We start from the raw sequence: 25,841 nt of genomic DNA on the forward strand, positions 1-25,841 counted from the left end.
CCAGCCATACCTCCTACTTTTATAGCCAGCCATACCTCCTACTTTTATAGCCAGCCATACCTCCTACTTTTATAGCCAGCCATACCTCCTACTTTTATAGCCAGCCATACCTCCTACTTTTATAGCCAGCCATACCTCCTACTTTTATAGCCAGCCATACCTCCTACTTTTATAGCCAGCCATACCTCCTACTTTTATAGCCAGCCATACCTCCTACTTTTATAGCCAGCCATACCTCCTACTTTTATAGCCAGCCATACCTCCTACTTTTATAGCCAGCCATACCTCCTACTTTTATAGCCAGCCATACCTCCTACTTTTATAGCCAGCCATACCTCCTACTTTATAGCCAGCCATACCTCCTACTTTATAGCCAGCCATACCTCCTACTTTATAGCCAGCCATACCTCCTACTTTATAGCCAGCCATACCTCCTACTTTATAGCCAGCCATACCTCCTACTTTATAGCCAGCCATACCTCCTACTTTATAGCCAGCCATACCTCCTACTTTATAGCCAGCCATACCTCCTACTTTATAGCCAGCCATACCTCCTACTTTATAGCCATACCTCCTACTTTATAGCCATACTTCCTACTTCCACTCGCGCTACATCCAGCACTGGGCTGTAATTAATGCCTATAGAAAAGTTGTTCCTATAAACTTGACTTGTTGATCATCTGCTTGTCTCTTTTCTCTGGTCATGGGATTAACAACATGAACTGGTGCATGAGTTTCCCCATCAGCTGGAAGACTGTGTCCCCTTTTTCCCAGTGGAGGGAGGGAGGGAGGAGGGACGGGGTGTCGGGTGACAGGCTACAGTGCCTCATACAAATTATATTTTACCAGTGTGATCATATACCTCATCTGTTATACATATCATTTCAAAAATGATCTGAGAAGAACATTGGCAAGGCAATTCAAGCACAGCCAGTATGTAGTGATAATGTATTGGGCCAATATCCTCTAGCCTACTGCACAAACCTCATTGCTACAATACTGTTTTCAATTGGTTAATGTTGCATAGGCTTACGTTTGTAAGTCTTGTTAATAAGTCATCTGAGCGGTAATTCTCAGAAAGTGATCTCGACTCAGAAAAGGTTGGTGACCACTGACCTCCCCAAACTCAGTGCCGCAACCTCCCCAAACGCAGTGCCGCAACCTCCCCAAACAGAGGTTGTCTCCTGACCTGCAGCAACTACTATGAGACCCTGTTCTGTACAGGAAGTTCTCTGTTGGACTAAACACTGTACTGTCGTCAGGCACACACACACACACACACACACACCCTTGATTTCAGCTGCTCTCACTCTGAAGTCAGAGAGAGAGAGAGAGGGCACAGAGAGAGAGGGCAGAGAGAGAGCGAGCGAGCGAGCGAGCGAGAGAGAGAGAGAGAGAGAGAGAGAGAGAGCGAGAGAGAGACTACACACATTCAAAATGCCACATGACTGGAGCTGGATGTAAAAGAATAAACGTCCCCTCCCCGTTTGCTGTTACAGTTAATTAACACTTCATTGAGACAACAGCAACAGTTGGGTTTTATTCCCCTTCTTTCTCAGACCAGACAAGAGTAGAGAGTGTTGACACTGTTGTTTCTCAAGACATGGACACGTTGGCAGAGACAGGCCCCCAGCCTACGATCCATCCAGTTTAACTACGGTTTAAAAAGATCACAAACGCAGTCCGGAGAACTTTAAGAAACATATTTGTCCTGGGATATGTTCAGTGCTCTAGTCACAGTGGCTGATGAAGTGTGTGACAAACCTGCCGCAGTGGGAGAAAGCAGAGCCTCTTTCCACATTGACGATAGCACAGGGACATTTTCAGAGGTTCTCCAGGGACAATACTGTTGTGTAAACATGCACAAAAAAATGATCCCGTCTCGAGTGATAACTACGTGGTGCATGACCCTCCCCCTGACAGTTGCCCCCCTCTAAGCAGGACGGTGTAGACAGAATAGTTCAGCTCAACACTCCTACAGTAGAAATGGTAATAGCAGGAAGGTGTAGACAGAATAGTTCAGCCCAACACTCCTACAGTATAAATGGTAATAGCAGGAAGGTGGAAACAGAATAGTTCAGCCCAACACTCCTACAGTATAAATGGTAATAGCAGGAAGGTGGAAACAGAATAGTTCAGCCCAACACTCCTACAGTATAAATGGTAATAGCAGGACAGTGTAGACAGAATAGTTCAGCCCAACACTCCTACAGTATAAATGGTAATAGCAGGAAGGTGGAAACAGAATAGTTCAGCCCAACACTCCTACAGTATAAATGGTAATAGCAGGAAGGTGGAAACAGAATAGTTCAGCCCAACACTCCTACAGTATAAATGGTAATAGCAGGACAGTGTAGACAGAATAGTTCAGCCCAACACTCCTACAGTATAAATGGTAATAGCAGGAAGGTGGAGACAGAATAGTTCAGCCCAACACTCCTACAGTATAAATGGTAATAGCAGGACAGTGTAGACAGAATAGTTCAGCCCAACACTCCTACAGTATAAATGGTAATAGCAAATCAATGTTGTTGTTTTTTTAAATAGCTGACATGTGGACATTTAAAATGTGGCCATTTTCCTGATATTTTAGACTTGTTTTATTGAGCTCTTACCTGAAATTGCACCAACAGCCTGTTACATTCTGTCCGAGCGGCCTGCCGGCTACACTGAGCCACGTAAAACGATGGAATCCCTTCCTCGCCACCATTAGAATAAATACAAACGTTGATGGTTTTACAGAAAATGTTTGATATGCGCAAGCCAAACTATGTCAGTAAAACATTTTAGATAATTGATGATACAAATAGAATATGTTTTCTCATTTGTAACATTGTGTGGTGATTACAGAGGTGGCACCACAGGTCCCAGAGTGGTGGTGGGGGGGGATTGTTTTCCTGGGGACCAGAGGTACGAGGCTGCGAACAACAGAGATCTGGGTCACTCACTGAAGAGAGGTACGAGGCTCCGAACAACAGATCTGAGTCACTCACTGAAGAGAGGTACGAGGCTGCGAACAACAGATCTGGGTCACTCACTGAAGAGAGGTACGAGGCTCCGAACAACAGATCTGGGTCACTCACTGAAGAGAGGTACGAGGCTGCGAACAACAGATCTGGGTCACTCACTGAAGAGAGGTACGAGGCTCCGAACAACAGATCTGGGTCACTCACTGAAGAGAGGTACGAGGCTGCGAACAACAGATCTGAGTCACTCACTAAAGAGAGGTACGAGGCTGCGAACAACAGATCTGAGTCACTCACTGAAGAGAGGTACGAGGCTCCGAACAACAGATCTGGGTCACTCACTGAAGAGAGGTACGAGGCTGCGAACAACAGATCTGGGTCACTCACTGAAGAGAGGTACGAGGCTGCGAACAACAGAGATCTGGGTCACTCACTAAAGAGAGGTACGAGGCTGCGAACAACAGATCTGGGTCACTCACTGAAGAGAGGTACGAGGCTGCGAACAACAGATCTGGGTCACTCACTGAAGAGAGGTACGAGGCTGCGAACAACAGAGATCTGGGTCACTCACTGAAGAGAGGTACGAGGCTGTGAACAACAGAGATCTGGGTCACTCACTGAAGAGAGGTACGAGGCTGCGAACAACAGATCTGGGTCACTCACTGCATATATTTGGACAGAACACACACACAAAAAAAAATCCCTGTTTTTTGTAAAACATTCATTTTTCAACAGTAATTCTTTTTTAACTCTACACCAAACAGCACCTTACTATCTACAATATGACTATCTGAAAAAATACAGATCATTCTGCTTTTTGGAACACATTGACTTTGACGCAGCTGAGTAATTTCTCGTCTGTGACCGAGGAACAGTGAACAAAGAATTATAGCTCTCTGTTAATTCAAATCAATAATTGAAATGAATTATCATTAGTGAAATGAATAGAGATCGTCAGACAGATGAGGGAAGTCTTTCTGGTCTGTTACTGCCGCCTGAATGAGCAGCTTGTGTGTGTGTGTGTGTGTGTGTGTGTGTGTGTAGTCTGACAGTTGGTGTGTAGCCAGGCAGCAGATCCCAGCTCAGTGGGATAACAGTGATACCACCACCTGTGTGTTAATCCAAACAACTGCTCTGTTTCACTAATGATGTCATGGGGTCAGAGGGTAGGTTTGAGTCCCAAATGAATCCCTATTCCCTAAATAGTGCACTATTTACAACAATAGTTCTATGGGCCCTGGTCAAAAGAAGTGCACTATATAGGGAATAGGGTACCATTTTGGGATGCGTAGATTCAGATAGAAATGTATTGTATAGAACAGACATGATTATGTTGTCATATAGAATAGGGGGGTTTTGAAACTTCTGTATGTCTAATGTTTACTGTTAATTTGTATTGTTTATTTCAACTTTTGTATATTACCTACCTCACTTGCTTTGGCAATGTTAACACATGTTTCCCATGCCAATAAAGCCCCTTGAATTGAAATAGACAATCTGCCATCTCTACACATGACATTTCTATCTGTTCCAATGTTGTAAAAAAAATGGCAGCATCTTGACTCAGTAAGTCCCTGGTGAGATGAGTCAGCTAGAGATCACAGGGTTCATGTTTTGGTGATTTGATGTTTACTTACTGCATCACTTGTGGTCACTGATAGAAAAGAGGAGAGAAGGGAGGAGCGGAGGAGAGAGGAGAGGAGAAGAGAGAGGAGAACCGGGGGGGGGGAGGAGAAGAGAGAGGAGAACCGGGGGGGAGGAGAAGAGAGAGGAGAGGAGAAAGGGAGGAGGAGGAGAGAGGAGAAAGGGAGGAGGAGAAGAGAGGGGAGAACGAGAGGGGAGGAGAAGAGAGAGGAGAACGGGAGGGGAGGAGAAGAGAGAGGAGAACGGGAGGGGAGGAGAAGAGAGAGGAGAACGGGAGGGGAGGAGAAGAGAGAGTAGAGGAGAAACGGAGGAGGAGGAGGAGAGAGGAGAAAGAGGGGAGGAAAAGAGAGGGGAGAACGGGAGGGGAGGAGAAGAGAGAGTAGAGGAGAAAGGGAGGAGGAGGAGAAAGGGAGGAGGAGGAGAAAGAGAGGAAAACAGGAGGGGAGGAGAAGAGAGAGGAGAACGGGAGGAGAGGAGAAAGGGAGGGGAGGAGAAGAGGAGAGCAGAAAGGGAAGAGCAGGGGAGAGAGGAGAACGTGAGGGGAGGAGAAGAGGAGAGCAGGGAGGAGAGGAGAAAGGAAGGTGGGAAGGAGGTGAGGAGAGGGCAGTTCCATGGCAGCATCAAGCCATCCCAGATGGCCCAAACCCCTCAACCATCTGGTGAGGAGACGTCTCTCCAATTCTCCATTAGTCTGTCCCCTTTCTTTTAGTAGTCATGGAGTCCTCACTTCAGCTCTCTCTCTCGAACCCTAACACTTCAGCCCTGTCTCACTCTTTCCACCACGACCCTAACACTTCAGCCCCGTCTCTCTCTCGCTCAGGCACACGTCACATGACCGTGCTGACCCAAGCCTCACTGTCCTCTCTTGGATCGTATCTTTAACATCCTCCTATCTAGCAGGTTCCAGCAGCTACGGTGGATGTGTAATCAGGCCCGACCAGTTCAGCTTGGTAGTGTGAAGAATGTTAGGGGTGTGTGAGTACTGGGTAGACAACAGCACAGCCACAATGCCTCCTTGTCACCTGGTCAATGACAATAAGCCCTTTAACTGCTCTTACTTACGCTCTCTCTGGCTGGGGCAGGAGATTAGAATCTAGCTAACCCTGGACACAGAGTCACAGCCCTCTCAGCTGGTCGACCCTGCATCAGGGTGACAGCCCTCTCAGCTGGTCGACCCTGCATCAGGGTGACAGCCCTCTCAGCTGGTCAGGGTCACAGCTCTGTCAGTGAGGACTTACTTTAAATAGAGATCTTCCTCTCTGGTGATTTCTCTCTCAGTCTCACACACTATCCCTAGTAATCTCTCAGTGTCTCCCTCTCTCTCAATCTCTTTCCTTCCCTCTGCTGATTGTGTCTGCCGTCTGTCTGTCCTCTCAGCCTGACCAGGACAAGAAGAGGTCAGATAGAAACCAGATGCACCATCCGGCTGGTTTCCAGGACAACACAGCTTTTGATCTGCAGTCATTTCCACTACAACTAATGTGACTGTGGTGTTTATGAGTGGCTGATTGGATTCCTATTGTCAATCATAGTCGGTCTATATATTAGGGCTGTACTGCCAATCAATCAGTCTGTCTATACTAGAGGTCGACCGATTATGATTTTTCAAAGCCGATACAGATTATTGGAGAACCAAAAAAAGCCGATACTGATTAATCAGCCGATTTAAAAAATAATTATTTGTAATAATGACAATTACAACAATACTGAATGAACACTTATTTTAACTTAATATAATACATAAATAAAATCAATTTAGCCTCAAATAAATAATGAAACATGTTCAATTTGGTTTAAATAATGCAAAAACAAAGTGTTGGAGAAGAAAGTAAAAGTGCAACATGTGCCATGTAAGAAAGCCAACGTTTAAGTTCCTTGCTCAGAACATGAGAACATATGAAAGCTGGTGGTTCCTTTTAACACGAGTCTTCAATATTCCCAGGTAAGAAGTTTTAGGTTGTAGTTATTATAGGAATTATTGGGACTATTTTTCTCTATACCATTTGTATTTCATATACACCTTTGACTATTGGATGTTCTTCTAGGCACTTTAGTATTGCCAGTAACAGTATAGTGTCTGTCCCGCTCCTCCCTGGGCTCCAACCAGGAACACAACGACAACAGCCAACCTCGAAGCAGCGTTACCCATGCAGAGCAAGGGGAAAAAAACACTCCAAGGCTCAGAGCGAGTGACGTTTGAAATGCTATTAGCGCGCACCCCGCTAACTAGCTAGCCATTTCACATCGGTTACACGAGCCTAATCATGGGAGTTGATAGGCTTGAAGTCATAAACAGCTCAATGCTTGAAGCACAGCGAAGAGCTGCTGGCAAAACGCACTAAAGTGCTGATTGAATGAATGCTTACGAGCCTGCTGCTGCCTACCACCGCTCAGTCAGACTGCTCTATCAAATATCAAATCATAGACTTAATTATAACATAATGAAATACGAGCCTTTGGTCATTAATATGGTCGAATCCGGAAACTATCATCTCGAAAACAAGACGTTTATTGTTTCAGTGAACTATAGAACCGTTCCGTATTTTATCTAACGGGTGGCATCCATAAGTATAAATATTGCTGTTACATTGCACAACCTTCAATGTTATGTCATTTTTACGTAAAATTCTGGCAAATTAGGCTGCCCAAACTGTTGCATATACACTGACTCTGCGTGCAATGAACGCAGGAGAAGTCACACAATTTCACCTGGTTAATATTGCCGGCTAACCTGGATTTCTTTTAGCTAAATATGCAGGATTAAAAATATATACTTCTGTGTATTGTTTTTAAGAAAGGCATTGATGTTTATGGTTAGTTACACGTTGGAGCAACGATACGCACCGCATCGATTATAGCAGGACAAGCTAGATAAACTAGTAATATCATCAACCATGTGTAGTTAACTAGTGATTATGATTGATTGATTGTTTTTTATAAGATAAGTTTAATGCTAGCTAGCAACGTACCTTGGCTACTTACTGCATTCGCGTAACAGGCAGGCTCCTCGTGGAGTGTATTGTAATCAGGTGGTTAGAGCGTTGGACTAGTTAACCGTAAGGTTGCAAGATTGAATCACTGAGCTGACAAGGTAAAAATCTGTCTTTCTGCCCCTGAACAAGGCAGTTAACCCACTGTTCCTAGGCCGTCATTGAAAATAAGAAAGTGTTCTTAAATGACTTGCCTAGTTAAATAAAGGTATAAAAATAATAAATCAATAAAAAATCATTTTTTAAACATTTAAAAATTTAAATTAAAAAAATATATATATATATTAAAAAAATAAAAAAAAATAAAAAATCGGCATCCAAAAATACCTTGAAATCGCTTCCCTATTGATACTTTACATAGAGCACCTATAGTACCAGGCTATAGCACACAATACTTGACATAGAGCACCTTTAGTACCAGGCTATAGCACACAATACTTTACATACAGCACCTTTAGTACCAGGCTATAGCACACAATACTTTACATACAGCACCTTTAGTACCAGGCTATAGCACACAATACTTTACATACAGCACCTTTAGTACCAGGCTATAGCACACAATACTTGACATACAGCACCTTTAGTACCAGGCTATAGCACACAATACTTTACATACAGCACCTTTAGTACCAGGCTATAGCACACAATACTTTACATACAGCACCTTTAGTACCAGGCTATAGCACACAATACTTTACATAGAGCACCTTTAGTACCAGGCTATAGCACACAATACTTTACATACAGCACCTTTAGTACCAGGCTATAGCACACAATACTTTACATAGAGCACCTTTAGTACCAGGCTATAGCACACAATACTTGACATACAGCACATTTAGTACCAGGCTATAGCACACAATACTTTACATACAGCACCTTTAGTACCAGGCTATAGCACACAATACTTGACATACAGCACCTTTAGTACCAGGCTTTCTAAAGGACCAAAGAGTTATCTGTTTGTATACATCACCATACTGGTATCATCACTATACTGGTATCATCACCATACTGGTATCATCACCATACTGGTATCATCACCATACTGGTATCATCACCATACTGGTATCATCACAGCCCTACTCACCATACTGGTATCACCACCATACTGGTATCATCACTATACTGGTATCATCCCCATACTGGTATCATCACCATACTGGTATCATCATCATACTGGTATCATCACCATACTGGTATCATCACAGCCCTACTCACCATACTGATATCGTCACCATACTGGTATCATCACCCTACTGGTATCATCACCATACTGGTATCATCACCATACAGAGAGAGACAGAGAGACACAAACAGAGAGAGCGAGAGAGAGAGAGACAGAGAGAGAGAGAGGGGGACACAGACAGAGAGAGAGAGAGAGAGAGGGCGGGGGACACAGACAGAGAGAGAGAGAGAGAGAGAGAGAGAGAGGGGGACACAGACAGAGAGAGACAGAGAGAGAGAGGGGGACACAGACAGAGAGAGACAGAGAGAGAGGGAGAGAGAGACAGAGAGAGAGAGAGAGGGACACAGACAGAGAGAGAGAGACAGAGAGGGGGACACAGACAGAGAGAGACAGAGAGAGAGCGAGAGAGAGAGAGAGAGAGGGGGGCACAGACAGAGAGAGAGAGACAGAGAGAGAGAGGGACACAGACAGAGAGAGACAGAGAGAGGCACCGTAGTTAATCTATAACCCCAGCCTGAAGGGGAAACCAAGGCCAGGACCAACACCACTAAAGATCAATATGTCCACACTCATCTGCCCCCTTATCAACAGTCATCTGAACACTATCAATACTGTAAATAATTCATCTATTGTGTCATTGCATTATGATTCAGGACATTACAAGGCTGTGCTCCCATGTCTGGCTCACACATTCAACTGTAAAAAAGGCACAATCTGTAGTTTAATTTCTGTTTAAAAGTATTGAATAGGCAGGACTGAGCTGTACTCGGACTGGCTGGAATGGAACGGTTTGTTCCGTGTGTTTTGTTTGAGAAGTTACACATATCCCCTTTAAAATGTATCTCCAAGCTTCCCTACTGACACCAGTATCAAACTAGATTGTCCAAGGTATTGAGCTTCCTTATTGACACCAGTATCAAACTAGATTGTCCAAGGTATTGAACTTCCCTATTGACACCAGTATCAAACTAGATTGTCCAAGGTATTGAGCTTCCCTATTGACACCAGTATCAAACTAGATTGTCCAAGGTTTTGAGCTTCACTATTGACACCAGTATCAAACTAGATTGTCCAAGGTTTTGAGCTTCACTACTGACACCAGTATCAAACTAGATTGTCCAAGGTATTGAGCTTCACTACTGACACCAGTATCAAACTAGATTGTCCAAGGTATTGAGCTTCACTACTGACACCAGTATCAAACTAGATTTAACCAGGTAGTCTAGTTGAGAACAGGTTCTCATTTACAACTGCGACCTGGCCAAGATAAAGCAAAGCAGTGCGACACACACAGCAACAGAGTTACACATGGAATAAACAAACATACAGTCAATAATACAGTAGAAATGTCTATATACAGCATGTGCAAATGAGGTAAGATAAGGGAGGTAAGGCAATAAATAGGACATAGTGGTGAAATAATTACAATTTAGCAATTAAACACTGGAGTGATAGAGACTGGATTAATAGATGTGCAGAAGATGAATGTGCAAGTAGAGATACTGGGGTGCAAAGGAGCAAAAAATAAATAACAGTATGGGGATGAGGTAGTTGGATGGGCTATTTACAGATGGGCTATGTACAGGTGCAGTGATCTGTGAGCTGCTCTTGACAGCTGGTGCTTAAAGTTAGAGAGGGAGATATGAGTCTCCAGCTTCAGTGATTTTCGCAGTTCGTTCCAGTCATTGGCAGCAGAGAACTGGAAGGAAAGACGGTCAAAACAGGAATTGGCTTTGGGGCTACATATTGAGAAGGTGTGATGATGACTAGGAATTACAAGGAGAACTGAGACTATACACTGAGTGTACAAAACATTAGGAACACCTCAACGAGGTGTCGAAAGTGTTCCACAGGGATGCTGGCCCATGTCGACTCCAATGCTTCCCACAGTTGTGTCAAGTTGGCTGGATGTCCTTTGGGTGGTGGACCAATCTGTTGAGTGTGAAAACCACACCAGAGTTGCAGTTCTTAACACAAACCGATGCGCCTGGCACCTACTACCATACCCTGTTCAAAGGTACTTCAATATTTTGTTTTGCCCATTCGCCCTCTGAATGGAGCACATACACAATCCATGTCTCAATTGTCTCAAGGCTTAAACATCCTTCTTTAACCTGTCTCCTCCCCTTCATCTACACTGATTTGAAGTGGAATTAACAAGTGACATCAATAAGGGATCATAGCTTCCACCTGGTCAGTCTATCATGGGAAGAGTTCCTAATGTTTTTTACACTCAGTGTTTAATAAGGTGTGATGACTGAATTACGAGGTGTGATGACTGAATTACAAGGTGTGATGACTGAATTACAAGGGAGACAGGTAGAAGTCAAACTACAGTAAGAAGGTGTGATGAATGCTAAGGAAGAGCGGGATCAACAGAAGAGAGGTGGTGCGACCTTCCTCCAGGTCTGTGTTATCACCATACGTTGCAGTAAGGTAGGTTCAGCAACCACTCCCAGAATGACATAAGACCACAATACAGTCTTTCTCCTACCACCTCACTGTTAGTCCCGGACTAAAATATAAGTTGACTTCAAGTTGGTTCTCAGTTTAAACACCGGGTTAAGGAGGACCTAGATGTTGACTGAGGGGTGATTTAGGGGGGGGGGGGGGGTTTGCGGGGCCCTGCCTGGAAAATGACTGAGCTAGGGGAAACACTGACACAGAACGCCTAGTTCCTAAAGCCCAGACCGGTTGGGTGAGTTGATACAGTACTGTGTCTTGAGTATGACTCAGATGTGCTAGACTGGTTCCTTACACATTCCAAGACTACCCTCATGACGATCTCTCTCTGAAGAGAAAACATAGCAACATCCTTCTCCTTTCACTGAGCACGGAAACTCAGTCATGAACTGAACCTTCTCACGTCACACAGCACCAAAACAGATCGTATTCAGTCATTGTTATATTAAATACTGTTTGATATGTCAGTCTAGGTACTGATTCAATGCAACAACACACACCCATAATAATCTGATGACTGTGTCTAGTCACGATGACATGTCAACACTAGTCGTTGCAGCTGCATGGCTTCATATTAAGTGTTTGATTCAGATGCCTTGATGTGAAGAGGTAAAGGCCAGATGCCTTGGTGTGAGGAGGTAAAGGCCAGATGCCTTGGTGTGAGAAGGTAAAGGCCAGATGCCTTGGTGTGAGGAGGTAAAGGCCAGATGCCTTGGTGTGAGGAGGTAAAGGCCAGATGCCTTGGTGTGAGGAGGTAAAGGCCAGATGCCTTGGTGTGAAGAGGTAAAGGCCAGATGCCTTGGTGTGAAGAGGTAAAAGCCAGATGCCTTGGTGTGAGGAGGTAAAGGCCAGATGCCTTGGTGTGAAGAGGTAAAGGCCAGATGCCTTGGTGTGAAGAGGTAAAGGCCAGATGCCTTGCCAACAGACAGCTGTTTGATGTGAGGAGGTAAAGGCCAGATGCCTTGGTGTGAAGAGGTAAAGGCCAGATGCCTTGGTGTGAGGAGGTAAAGGCCAGATGCCTTGGTGTGAGGAGGTAAAGGCCAGATGCCTTGGTGTGAGGAGGTAAAGGCCAGATGCCTTGCCAACAGACAGCTGTTTGATGTGAGGAGGTAAAGGCCAGATGCCTTGGTGTGAAGAGGTAAAGGCCAGATGCCTTGGTGTGAGGAGGTAAAGGCCAGATGCCTTGGTGTGAGGAGGTAAAGGCCAGATGCCTTGGTGTGAGGAGGTAAAGGCCAGATGCCTTGCCAACAGACAGCTGTTTGATGTGAGGAGGTAAAGGCCAGATGCCTTGGTGTGAAGAGGTAAAGGCCAGATGCCTTGGTGTGTAGAGGTAAAGGCCAGATGCCTTGGTGTGTAGAGGTAAAGGCCAGATGCCTTGGTGTGAAGAGGTAAAGGCCAGATGCCTTGGTGTGTAGAGGTAAAGGCCAGATGCCTTGGTGTGTAGAGGTAAAGGCCAGATGCCTTGGTGTGTAGAGGTAAAGGCCAGATGCCTTGGTGTGAGGAGGTAAAGGCCAGATGCCTTGGTGTGAGGAGGTAAAGGCCAGATGCCTTGCCAACAGACAGCTGTTTGATGTGAGGAGGTAAAGGCCAGATGCCTTGGTGTGAAGAGGTAAAGGCCAGATGCCTTGGTGTGAGGAGGTAAAGGCCAGATGCCTTGGTGTGAAGAGGTAAAGGCCAGATGCCTTGGTGTGAAGAGGGTAAAGGCCAGATGCCTTGGTGTGAGGAGGTAAAGGCCAGATGCCTTGCCAACAGACAGCTGTTTGATGTGAGGAGGTAAAGGCCAGATGCCTTGGTGTGAGGAGGTAAAGGCCAGATGCCTTGGTGTGAGGAGGTAAAGGCCAGATGCATTGATGTGAGGAGGTAAAGGCCAGATGCCTTGCCAACAGACACCTGCTTGGTGTGAGGAGGTAAAGGCCAGATGCATTGATGTGAGGAGGTAAATGCCAGATGCCTTGCCAACAGACACCTGCTTGATGTGAGGAGGTAAAGGCCAGATGCAGAAGGAGACCAAGATAAATCATTCTAAATATTCAATATGATTTGACATTTTCCCCTCTGGGATTTATAAAGTAGCCTCCCTCTCCATCTAAATACACATGTATTTATTTACATATCATCTATATCAAGATAATTGAATCTCAATGTTCAGACCACAAAATAAAAAGCTTCAGAGTAAAACAGTTGAGATGACTGATATCAGATGACAAAGGCTGGGGGTCGTTGTAATCATGACGCTAAACAACCACAACAACCCAACTTCAACACATCTATTACTGAGCCTTCACATAGTATTCACACCCCTTGACCTTCCACATTTTGTTGCGTTATAGTCTGATTTTAAAATGGATTCAATTGGAATACATAAATGTGAAAAGTGGAATTGTATTTTTAGACATTTTTACTAATTCATTAAAAAAACATTAAAAGCTGAAATGTCTTGAGTCAATCAGTATTCAACCCCTTTGTTATGCCAAGACTAAATAAGTTCAGGAGTAAAAAATGTGTGTAACAAGTCACATAAGTTGCATGGACTCAGTCTGTGTGCATTTAATAGTGTTTAACATGATTTTTGATTGACTACCTCATCTCTGTACCCCAACACATACAATTATCTGTAAGGTCCCTCAGTCAAGCAGTGAATTTCAAACACAGATTCAACTACAAAGACCAACAAGGCACTAAAGTAAAACTGCAAAAAAATGTGTCAAAGCAATGAACTATTTGTCCTGAAAACAAAGTGGTACGTTTGGGGCAAATCCAATACAACACATTACTGAGTACCACTCTCCGTGTTTTCAAGCATAGTGGTGGCTGTGTCATGTTATGGGTATGGCTTATAATTGTTAAGAACTGGGGAGTTTTTCAGGATAAAAATAAAGGGAATGGCGCTAAGCACAGGCAAAATCCTAGAGGAAAACAAGGTTCAGTCTGCTTTCCACCAGACACTGGGAGATGAATTCACCTTTCAGCAGGACAATAATCTCAAACACAAGGTCAAATATACAGTAGAGTTGCTTACCAAGACGACATTGAACGTTCCTGAGTGGCATACTTACAGTTTTGACTTAAAATAGGTTTGAAAAGCTTGAATAATTTGTTTAACAATATCTCTAATGTACAGAGCTGTATAGGAGGAGACTCCCTCTATCCCTGTGGGCATCACATCCCACACACACACACACTGCCCCCCCCCCTTATCTCACTGTATCTCTAGTGTAAAGAGCTGTATAGGAGGAGACTCCCTCTATCCCTGTGGGCATCACATCCCACACACACTGCCCCCCCCCCCCCCTCTCTCTCTGTTTGCTTTGCGGCGGCTTGTTCATGCGTGGGCACAGTTGACTCTGGCACCTCTATTCTCCCACAGCAGAACAGAGCTGGAGGCAATGACGGGGAAGATTCCACCTGCCTAGTCCAGCCAGGCTAGCTGAGCCAGCAGCGTGAAGGCATCCATCCCTCCTCACACAGATCTCATCTGATTGGAGGATTCCACCGGTCGGCCACTTCTCTTACTGACATAACAGTGTTTGCACTATAAAGTAAATAGTGTAAAATAGGGCTGATAATAACATCAGACAGAATTAAGTGCCTATGCAGTATGCACTTCCATATAGGATCTCCTCTCCTATAGGTCTACGGCACATTAGGCTATCTGTATGTTGTAGCAAATAACTGAGGAGAGTAACATGCGTCTCGTTCAGTTCTAAGAGGTTGAAAATAGTACTATTTGTCATTAGCCTATAGGCTTAGAAATCAAAATATGTCAATCATAAAGTGACATTGCTTGGCTTTTTTGTTGTTGTTGTTGACAATAATTCTACATGGGAACCATGTTTTGCACCTTGTCCTGGTAAACTGTAAAATGTGCGTCTCTCTCTGGCAACAAGACTCGTATGCTATCAGACACGTTTCGGAGATAAGCTATCACGCTGAATGGTTTGGAGAGGGAGGCATTCTCCACCGTATCACCTCGGGCGAGCCGTGCGCGCACACCGCGCGCAGGGACGCTTTCCATGCCAAGACAAGCTTTTGAAACAAATTATTGTTACGATTAACAGAAAGCAGGTGTCATAACATTACATGCGCTCCAGAGGACAACCATTTCTGTGCCTTCTATACTTACCCCATTGCCGCGGAGTTTTGGGACAACCCTTCAATTATAAAAAGGTTAGAAGAAGCGAACTTTAAAAAAAATGCAGTGTCTTTAAAAACAATGTAATTAAAATAGATCCAGTCTTGGCATTAGCTATTGGATAAGTCCATTCCAGGGTATCGGCTGCGAGCAAGTAATGCGATCACAGAGAGTAGGGAAATATGATCCCTGCACTCCCTCGCGAGCTGAGCGGCGTTTCGATTCTCCTGATAGTCAAGCGTTCACAGAAAAACCTAATGCCATTTCATTAGCCTAACTTATTTATTCAGACGAGGTGACAACTTATGATCCCACCCGTTCGGTGTCTTCTATCCACAGCCGCAAGGCTGATAAACGCTGTGCTTTCAAAAAATAATAAGTTATGATATTCGCTGAATATTCCTTGACTGCTGCGCTGGAGTTGCCTTGCCTCGGATCTGCGCTCTCAGCTCCCTCCCCAATGGGTTAGTGTTTCGTGAGAGGCAGGCAGGCAGAAAGCAGCAGTAGCGACACAGTGCGGCTTCCACCTGCTCTCAACAGTCCTTCCTCCCACACAATGATCTCCTTTCTACAGCGTTCTAAGAGCCTGGGATATGAAGTTACACTGTGGTCTATTTCATAACCTATTCTCAGGGGAAACGTGAGAGAGAAAAGTGGAATTTTGGCGTATTTGTGACATGCAATTAAATATGCTCTTCACAAGAAACAGTGTGTTTATTATAAAACTGTGCAAATACCCTTGCATTGATTTGATGTAATTCTGCAGTGATAGACCTAGGCCCAAAATTACCACATAATGCAGGTAGGCATAGGCTAACCTACTATTCTCAGCACTTACATGTCGTATAGATGGAGACGAGGCTGGTTTTCGGCTGTCTTTTTCTGATTCAGGCCTCGTTGAGCTGACCACCACCTCAAGTCACATTCCACGCCAATTTACTTCAGGTGGCAGGTGCTTGACTTGATTCTCTGCAACCATCAGGGGGTTCAATATCAAGTTTTTATTATTTGACCTACTTCTGATGATGTCGATTGTTCACACTTAAGTAATATGTGGAAAAGGTTTGTTGCTCATAGTTGGCGAGATCTTTAAATAAAATGTGTTGACTATTTCTGGGGGTAAAAGGCGGACGCGTGATATCCGGAACCAATTGATATCGGTAGCGTGTTCCTAGAGGGACGTTTTTTGCCGTGGCATTCTTGTTGTCAACATTTTGTCCAGTCGTACATGTCGAAGCTGTCTACTGAATAAATACAATTTACAGGTAATTTCTTACATCTTGTCTTCACCGGTTCCTATTGTATGCCATACTTAGCTGCGATGTAACCAATAGTTTTTACAATAATGTCAAAACTAAAGTTATCTTGGCTGCATCGCAGCTATGCCATACTCGGATATATCTAGCTAGCTACATAGCTTTTGCTAGAAAAGCGAAAGTAACTTTGTTCGCCAAATAACGTTTCCCGGATAGTTTATTACGTCAACCAAATCTGGGGTGTATTCATTAGTTGGATTATGTTGCAAAAACGTTTCGTTTGTTGCAAAAAAAGGAAAAAGAACCGCTGGCCAGTTAGCTAGCAACAACACGTGCGAAGCTAATCCACGGCCTTTTCCTGGTATATCTAAAGATGTAAAAAAAAAAAAAAATTGTGAGTATCTGGTATTTCTCTCATTGTAGAATGACAGATGGTCCAGAAACGCCGCCTAACTATGAGGAGCAGTTTGCCCACCGGTTCTCTCTCGAGGACCCGGAGTACCAGCAGTACGTGAGTCGCCCCGCCAACCCCCCGCCACTGGTAGAGGACTGGGGGGGGCGTGGAGGTGGAAACAACCGGGGCAGAGACAACAGGTAAACAACAACGACCTTAACTAGCTGGCTAACTGGGTGCGTTCATCTCATTAAACGTTTTGCTACATCGTGTTACGGTTTGTACTTGAACAACATGTTTCCTCCACAATCTGAGGTATGGTTGCTCTAGTTTTGTGAGGGTAGTGCAGTGTGGCCTGATTTAATATGGGTGTGTGACCACTTGAAATCTCTAAACTAGTGCAACACACCTTACAGTAGGCCTGGGCAACTCCAGTCCTCGGGGAGCCTGATTGGTGTCTCACTTTCCCCCCATCCCTAGAAGCACACCTGATATAAACAAATTGCATTCTAAAATGAAGATCATGATTACTTGATTATTGGAGTCAGGTGTGTTAGCCGTGGATGGGGGGGGGGGGGGCGCGGGGGGCGCGGGGAGTGTGACCCCCAAGCAAGCCCCCAGAGTACTGGAGTTGCCCAGGCCTGCCTTACACAATCTCCTGCTGTGCTACCACAACCGTGTGGTTCTTCAACTGGGTCGTTCAGAACACCACTGTTTCTGTTCAATCAAACGTTGCACACCGTTTTGATCTGCTGAACGCAGCCCTGTCCCGTCTCTTCATCATTAATATATTTAACACAGTATTGGACTGCTAACGACGACCATATTATTCTGTGCCGTAGTAAGAACAGGACATTTCCAGAAGTGTTTCTGCACAACAATAGCAGCTGGTCTGATATGTCATTCTACAGTTTACTGGGATGGATAACATGTTCATTTGGTTGATGTGTTTTTTGTCTTCTTCCCACTCCCCCCCCCCCCCCCCCCCCACATCTCTTTCTCTCTCTCTTCCTCCCTCTGTTCTTCAGATCACAGGACCGTGGCGGGTACAGGGGCCGGGGTTGGGGAGGGGACAGGGGCCGTGGTTGGGGAGGGGACAGGGACCGCGGGGGAGACAGGGACCGCGGAGGGGATAGGGACCGCGGAGGGGATAGGGACCGCGGAGGGGATAGGGACAGGCGTTACGGCCAGGGTGGTGGTGGGCATCAGTCTGGAAGATACAACTCCTACAACCAGAGACCATCACATTACGACCGCTACTGAACTCCTCTTACTGTGGAGTGATCCCATTCACATCACCCCGGGGCTCTCCAACCCTGTTCCTAGAGGGAGACCCTCCTGTAGGTTTAAACTCCAACCCTGTTCCTAGAGGGAGACCCTCCTGTAGGTTTAAACTCCAACCCTGTTCCTAGAGGGAGACCCTCCTGTAGGTTTAAACGCCAACCCTGTTCCTGGAGAGAGACCCTCCTGTAGGTTTAAACTCCAACCCTGTTCCTGGAGAGAGACCCTCCTGTAGGTTTAAACTCTAACCTCAGGTGTAACTAACCTGATTCAGTTTATCAACAAGATAATTATTAGAACCAGGTGTGTTTGACTAGAGTTGGACTAAAAACTTTCCAGGAACATGGTTGGAGTTGAAACCTACAGGAGGGTACCTCTCCAGGAACAGGGTTGGAGTTGAAACCTACAGGAGGGTAGCTCTCCAGGAACAGGGTTGGAGTTGAAACCTACAGGAGGGTAGCTCTCCAGGAACAGGGTTGGAGAACCCTGCATTATTACACACACTGGCCGTAGCAGGTCAATCTGATCTCTCATCTCTTCCAGATTTAATATTGTATTGATCAGTGATGTCATGCTCTAATCCACACAGAACAGGATTACAACAGTGGTATTGATGGTTCCAGCCAGTAGTCTGGTCATAGAGACAAACTATTTTCTCTATAGGCCCTTTTCTATAGTAGTACCACTATATAGGGAATAGGGCTCTGGTCTATAGTAGTACCACTATATCGGGAATAGGGCTCTGGTCTATAGTAGTACCACTATATAGGAAATAGGGCCCTGGTCTATAGTAGTACCACTATATAGGGAATAGGTTGCCATTTGGGACACAATCAGTGCAGCAGAGTCAAATGTAAAGTTTAAGATGCTCATCTTTGCTACTAGTGTGATGAACTGCGTTGATGGGCATGTGGTGTATTGTGGGGTGGTTCTCTTGTGTTCATTTAGTTTGTTTCTTTTGACTCCTAAGACAACATATTCAGCTGGTCTGCATGTTGATACGGTGTCATTGAATCAATCTAAAAATGTGTGATGAATGAAACCGCATTTGAACAGTCAATGTAATCTATTTTCTTACGTCACAAATATGCTTATTCTTTCCAGTTGAATATGTGACTTGGAATTGTAATCAGTAACACCATTTCTTGTCTGAAAAATACAAATAAATATTAAATAAAAATGGTCTTTGTCTCTCTCTCTCTCTCTCCCATTTTCTTGAAACATGGGATTTTGAAGCCTTTCAAACGTGCTTTATGTCCAGAGGGTGTATTCATTTGTTTTCTACTGTAGCAAAGTATTTTGCAACTGGAATCGTTAACTCTGAACATAAAAACGTTTTTATGCAATGAAAATGAGAGTTTCTATTGGACGAATTCAGTTAGGTCCCTCCCTGTTTTATTTCTGTTATGGGATGTTGAACCCCCTTTTGAACATGCTTTCTAGTCCAATAATAGTATTGGCTTAATCTGGGTCCTCACAACCACCCCGCGGTGTTAAGAATAGCAGCAGCGTACTAAAATCCTACTTTTGGGGTCCGAGCCCTGGTCAAAAGTAGTGCTCTGTGTACAGAAATGAGGGGGAGTCATTTGGGACACATCCGTCTGTTGCGTTATGTAATGAATGACGACCTGCAGTAGGGAGGGTGTCGAGCACTACGTCGTGGGTGGCAACGTCTCTTTAAACCCTACTTAACACCGGTGACTAATGGCTAATACTGCACCAGGCACAGATCTAGGATCAGCTTTCCCCATTCCCAAATCAGAACCGTTAGCTGGAGAGTAACATAGAACCGACCTTTAGATCAGTCTAGCCTGTCAGGGCCGACGTCACCCTTGATATGAGTGGAGAGTTAAGTCTCCTTCGTCCTAATTATGAATGACTCATCACGGCTGCTACTGTATCACCATGAGCCAAGATGGCTGTCTGTGGTGGTCCACTCCCAATTAAAGTGGTACTTTAGAGCAGAGAGCCACAGAGAGCTCAGTTTCTCAGGCCTCCTCGACTGCTGCTGTATGAGGTCACCCACTGCCCTGCAGCCCACTCACATCCTGTGATGTAACCACAGAGCTCCAGTGGTTTTGTGTTTATTCTAGTGTGAATATACAGTGTAAAAACATAAAGGCTACATCTCATAGCGTTTTGTATAACCAGAGAGAGTTGATTTGATTTGCGTGTCTTCGTTGAGCGTGATGTGGTGTAAAAACACAAGGGCATCATCTTACATCCTCGTAAACTTCTGACTACAGTGATTCTTCTATCATTAAAACTACAACCCAGTAGCTTTATCTTACAACATCTGTATACGTTTACCGGTCTGTGTTGTTTCCATACGGACAGAACTAATGCACAGGGTAATATGAAGGGAAAAACAACTCTGTTAATAAATCACAATCTTTCCCTGCTCTCTGGTGTGGTGATGAGGAGCTGAAAGATGTGATGAAAGGAGTTGAAAGATGAGAGGAGCTGAAAGATGCGGTGATGAGAGGAGCTGAAAGATGTGGCGATGAGAGGAGCTGAAAGATGAGAGGAGCTGAAAGATGCATGGATGTTGTCGCTGTATGGCTGCAGGTATTAGACAGCTAGGGCCTCTCCTGTCACCCAATAGGAAACGAGGCATGACACAGCTCACACTATTCTTCACTGACTGTCTGGTTTACTTAGTTGATTGGGTGAATCAGATGTGTTAGTACTGGGTTGGAATAAAAGCCTGCACACCCTGAGACTGAGGAGCTCCACGAACATGGTTGGAATAAAACCCTGATTCTGTCCTCACCAAATACACCTGTTGTTTCAGTAAGTATATCTCTGCGGGAGTGAAACCTGATTCATAAAATCAAGGGCTTGACGAGCAGTTGATTAGTTAATTAGATTGAATGTGGAACAAAAACACGTTGACTCCCTGTGAGGCCAAGGCCCCCCCTGTAGTAATCCACAAAGCAACTCAAGAGTAGGAGTGCAGATCTAGGATCTGTCCATATTGATCTGAATCGTTCTGATCTAACAGACAAAACTGATCTTAGATCAGAACTCTGAGGGCCTAAATGTGGTGGGGCAAGGGTTAACGGCTGGCCCGAGTGGTGCTCTGCAAAGAGAGGTGCAATCAGCTTTGATGATAGGAAGACAGGGAGGGAGAGAGGGACTCTGGAGCGCGGCAGGGGGGGGGGGACTGCTGTCACTACAGTAATCAGTTCAGATTAGCCTAACTTCACTTTAGCCCTGGCAACAGCATCCTCAAAGAGGGAGGAGGGGAAAGACGAGGAGAGAGAGAGAGAGACTGACTTGAGAGATGGACCAAAGGAGGAGAGGAAAGGGGACAGAGAGAACTAGAGACAAAGAGGGAGATACAGAAAGACAGAGATGATGACATAGTTAAAGAGAGAAACGAGAGACCAAAACAGGTCTCTGAGAAAGGGATGAACAGGGTAGAGAGAGAGAGAGAGAGAGAGAGAGAGAGGATTAGAAGAATTAGTACAGCTGCTTAGCTCTCTGACTGTCTCATCCCAAACGATGTCTTCACTGCTCAAAGAAAGTTTTCCTTCAGAGAAGTTAGGGATTTTATTTTGGGGGGTTTAAACTAAAGTACAGGAGTACGTACTGCTGGTGCTGCTGCTAACTAACACAGACAACACAACTAGGCCACCCTGAAATGTTCATGTTAACATCTCCGTTGGTGGTAATTGGCCATTTTAACGTTGGCTGAGTGTGTTCAGGATTATCCCCCAGTACAGGAGCTTAATTTGAACCAGTTTGCTACAGCAGGAAAATAATCCTGCAGCAACAGGAAATTTGAATTATTATTAATGGACATTTGTGTAGGGGTTGATACAGTTTTCATTAGTGCAAATCAAATCTGACATTTCAAAGTGGAAATAACTCACTTTAGAAGCATTTTTAAAACTCAAATACATTACAAGTTTGCATTTCCTGCTTTGCAGGAAAATTCTCAGCAGCAACAGGACTGTCAAGAGATAGTGCTTCATTCTTCATGTAGGAGTTATAAGATGTTTATGTCCTTTGAGAAGTAGAAAAGTATTTAAGAAGTATTCCAGGGAATAAATCAACATAAATTTGACACAGAGCTCAGTGGCTCTCTCTGAATCCTGCCCACACCCACATATCACTGCTTAAGTATTTAAGTCATTACATTATGGAGGTGTTGGAGAGTGCTGGTGGTATATGAGGTGAGGAGTAGGGGGAGGTGGAGAGGTGGAGTGAGACAGATAAAGGTATAGGAGGAGGGAGAGGTGGAGTGAGACAGAGATAATGGTAGAGGAGGTGAGGAGGAGGGAAAGGTGGAGTGAGAGAGATAATGGTAGAGGAGGTGAGGAGGAGGGAGAGGTGGAGTGAGACAGAGATAATGGTATAGGAGGTGAGGAGAGATGAGTGAGACAGAGATAAAGGTATAGGAGGTGAGGAGGGAGAGGTGGAGTGGGACAGAGATAAAGGCATAGGAGGTGAGGGAGAGGTGGAGTGAGACAGATATAAAGGTATAGGAGGTAAGGAGGAGGGAGAGGTGGAGTGAGACAGAGATAATGGTATATGAGGTGAGGAGTAGGGAGAGGTGGATTGAGACAGAGATAAAGGTATAGGAGGTAAGGAGGAGGGAGAGGTGGAGTGAGACAGACATAAAGGTATAGGAGGTGAGGAGGAGGGAGAGGTGGCGTGAGACAGAGATAATGGTATAGGAGGTGAGGAGGAGGGAGAGGTGGAGTGAGACAGAGATAAAGGTTTAGGAGGTGAGGAGGGAGTGGTGGAGTGAGACAGAGATAAAGGTATAGGAGGTGAGGAGGAGGGAGAGGTGGAGTGAGACAGAGATAAAGGTATATGAGGTGAAGAGGAGGGAGAGGTGGAGTGAGACAGAGAAAGGTATATGAGGTGAAGAGGAGGGAGAGGTGGAGTGAGACAGAGATAAAGGTATAGGAGGTGAGGAGGGAGAGGTGGAGTGAGACAGAGATAAAGGTATAGGAGGTGAGGAGGAGGGAGACAGAGATAAAGGTATAGGAGGTGAGGAGTAGGGAGTGGTGGAGTGAGACAGAGATAATGGTTGAGGAGGAGGGAGAGGTGGAGTGAGACAGAGATAATGGTATATGAGGTGAAGAGGAGGGAGAGGTGGAGTGAGACAGAGATAAAGGTATATGAGGTGAAGAGGAGGGAGAGGTGGAGTGAGACAGAGATAAAGGTATAGGAGGTGAGGAGGAGGGAGAGGTGGAGTGAGACAGAGATAAAGGTATATGAGGTGAAGAGGAGGGAGAGGTGGAGTGAGACAGAGATAAAGGTATAGGAGGTGAGGAGGAGGGAGACAGAGATAAAGGTATAGGAGGTGAGGAGGAGGGAGTGGTGGAGTGAGACAGAGATAATGGTTGAGGAGGAGGGAGAGATGGACTGAGACAGAGATAATGGTATAGGAGGTGAGGAGGAGGGAGAGGTGGAGTGAGACAGAGAGAAAGGTATAGGAGGTGAGGAGGAGGGAATGGTGGAGTGAGACAGAGATAACAGAATGGGAGGTGAGGAGGAGGGAGAGGTGGAGTGAGACAGAGATGAAGGTGTAGGAGGTGAGGAGGAGGGAGAGGTGGAGTGAGACAGAGATAAAGGTATAGGAGATGAGGGAGAGGTGGAGTGAGACAGAGATAAAGGTATAGGAGGTGAGGAGGAGGGAGAGGTGGAGTGAGACAGAGATAAAGGTATAGGAGGTGAGGAGGAGGGAGACAGAGATAAAGGTATAGGAGGTGAGGAGTAGGGAGTGGTGGAGTGAGACAGAGATAATGGTTGAGGAGGAGGGAGAGGTGGAGTGAGACAGAGATAATGGTATATGAGGTGAAGAGGAGGGAGAGGTGGAGCGAGACAGAGATAAAGGTATATGAGGTGAAGAGGAGGGAGAGGTGGAGTGAGACAGAGATAAAGGTATAGGAGGTGAGGAGGAGGGAGAGGTGGAGTGAGACAGAGATAAAGGTATATGAGGTGAAGAGGAGGGAGAGGTGGAGTGAGACAGAGATAAAGGTATAGGAGGTGAGGAGGAGGGAGACAGAGATAAAGGTATAGGAGGTGAGGAGGAGGGAGAGGTGGAGTGAGACAGAGATAAAGGTATAGGAGGTGAGGAGGAGGGAGTGGTGGAGTGAGACAGAGATAATGGTTGAGGAGGAGGGAGAGGTGGAGTGAGACAGAGATAAAGGTATAGGAGGTAAGGAGGAGGGAATGGTGGAGTGAGACAGAGATAAAGGTATAGGAGGTGAGGAGGAGGGAGTGTTGGAGTGAGACAGAGATAAAGGTATAGGAGGTGAGGAGGAGGGAGACAGAGATAAAGGTATAGGAGGTGAGGAGGAGGGAGAGGTGGAGTGAGACAGAGATAAAGGTATAGGAGGTGAGGAGGAGGGAGTGGTGGAGTGAGACAGAGATAATGGTTGAGGAGGAGGGAGAGGTGGACTGAGACAGAGATAATGGTATAGGAGGTGAGGAGGAGGGAGGGGTGGAGTGAGACAGAGATAATGGTTGAGGAGGAGGGAGAGATGGACTGAGACAGAGATAATGGTATAGGAGGTGAGGAGGAGGGAGAGGTGGAGTGAGACAGAGATAAAGGTATAGGAGATGAGGGAGAGGTGGAGTGAGACAGAGATAAAGGTATAGGAGGTAAGGAGGAGGGAAAGGTGGAGTGAGACAGAGATAAAGGTATAGGAGGTGAGGAGGAGGGAGAGGTGGAGTGAGACAGAGATAAAGGTATAGGAGGTGAGGAGGAGGGAGACAGAGATAAAGGTATAGGAGGTGAGGAGTAGGGAGTGGTGGAGTGAGACAGAGATAATGGTTGAGGAGGAGGGAGAGGTGGAGTGAGACAGAGATAATGGTATATGAGGTGAAGAGGAGGGAGAGGTGGAGCGAGACAGAGATAAAGGTATATGAGGTGAAGAGGAGGTAGAGGTGGAGTGAGACAGAGATAAAGGTATAGGAGGTGAGGAGGAGGGAGAGGTGGAGTGAGACAGAGATAAAGGTATATGAGGTGAAGAGGAGGGAGAGGTGGAGTGAGACAGAGATAAAGGTATAGGAGGTGAGGAGGAGGGAGACAGAGATAAAGGTATAGGAGGTGAGGAGGAGGGAGAGGTGGAGTGAGACAGAGATAAAGGTATAGGAGGTGAGGAGGAGGGAGTGGTGGAGTGAGACAGAGATAAAGGTATAGGAGGTGAGGAGGAGGGAGACAGAGATAAAGGTATAGGAGGTGAGGAGGAGGGAATGGTGGAGTGAGACAGAGATAACAGAATGGGAGGTGAGGAGGAGGGAGAGGTGGAGTGAGACAGAGATGAAGGTGTAGGAGGTGAGGAGGAGGGAGAGGTGGAGTGAGACAGAGATAAAGGTATAGGAGATGAGGGAGAGGTGGAGTGAGACAGAGATAAAGGTATAGGAGGTAAGGAGGAGGGAAAGGTGGAGTGAGACAGAGATAAAGGTATAGGAGGTGAGGAGGAGGGAGAGGTGGAGTGAGACAGAGATAAAGGTATAGGAGGTGAGGAGGAGGGAGACAGAGATAAAGGTATAGGAGG

The 25,841-nt window shown here is 45.4% G+C and overlaps 2 protein-coding genes across 5 annotated transcripts in view; one reads left to right on the forward strand and one right to left on the reverse strand.

The window, feature by feature from the left end:
• Positions 1–15,945, reverse strand: part of LOC139384807 (homer protein homolog 2-like) — a 117,504-nt gene extending 101,559 nt beyond the window's left edge. The window contains exon 1 of one of the 4 annotated variants that reach the window (XM_071129694.1): positions 15,379–15,945. In XM_071129694.1, coding sequence (XP_070985795.1) covers positions 15,379–15,383 — 5 coding nt within the window. In that variant the 5' untranslated portion in view covers positions 15,384–15,945. Of the gene's footprint in view, positions 1–598; positions 720–15,378 lie in introns of those variants that run through there. The other 3 variants (XM_071129693.1, XM_071129696.1, XM_071129695.1) reach the window with 3 other exon arrangements.
• Positions 15,946–17,067: 1,122 nt separating this feature from the next.
• On the forward strand, positions 17,068–18,300 carry LOC139384620 (RNA guanine-N7 methyltransferase-activating subunit-like protein). The gene is made up of 2 exons (XM_071129438.1): positions 17,068–17,237; positions 18,066–18,300. Exons 1-2 carry the CDS (start codon positions 17,068–17,070, stop codon positions 18,298–18,300), a joined length of 405 nt encoding a protein of 134 aa, XP_070985539.1.
• The last annotated feature ends 7,541 nt before the right edge of the window (positions 18,301–25,841 follow it).

This window comes from Oncorhynchus clarkii, chromosome 26 (assembly GCF_045791955.1).
Source record: "Oncorhynchus clarkii lewisi isolate Uvic-CL-2024 chromosome 26, UVic_Ocla_1.0, whole genome shotgun sequence".
Classification (NCBI taxonomy): Eukaryota; Metazoa; Chordata; class Actinopteri; order Salmoniformes; family Salmonidae; genus Oncorhynchus; species Oncorhynchus clarkii.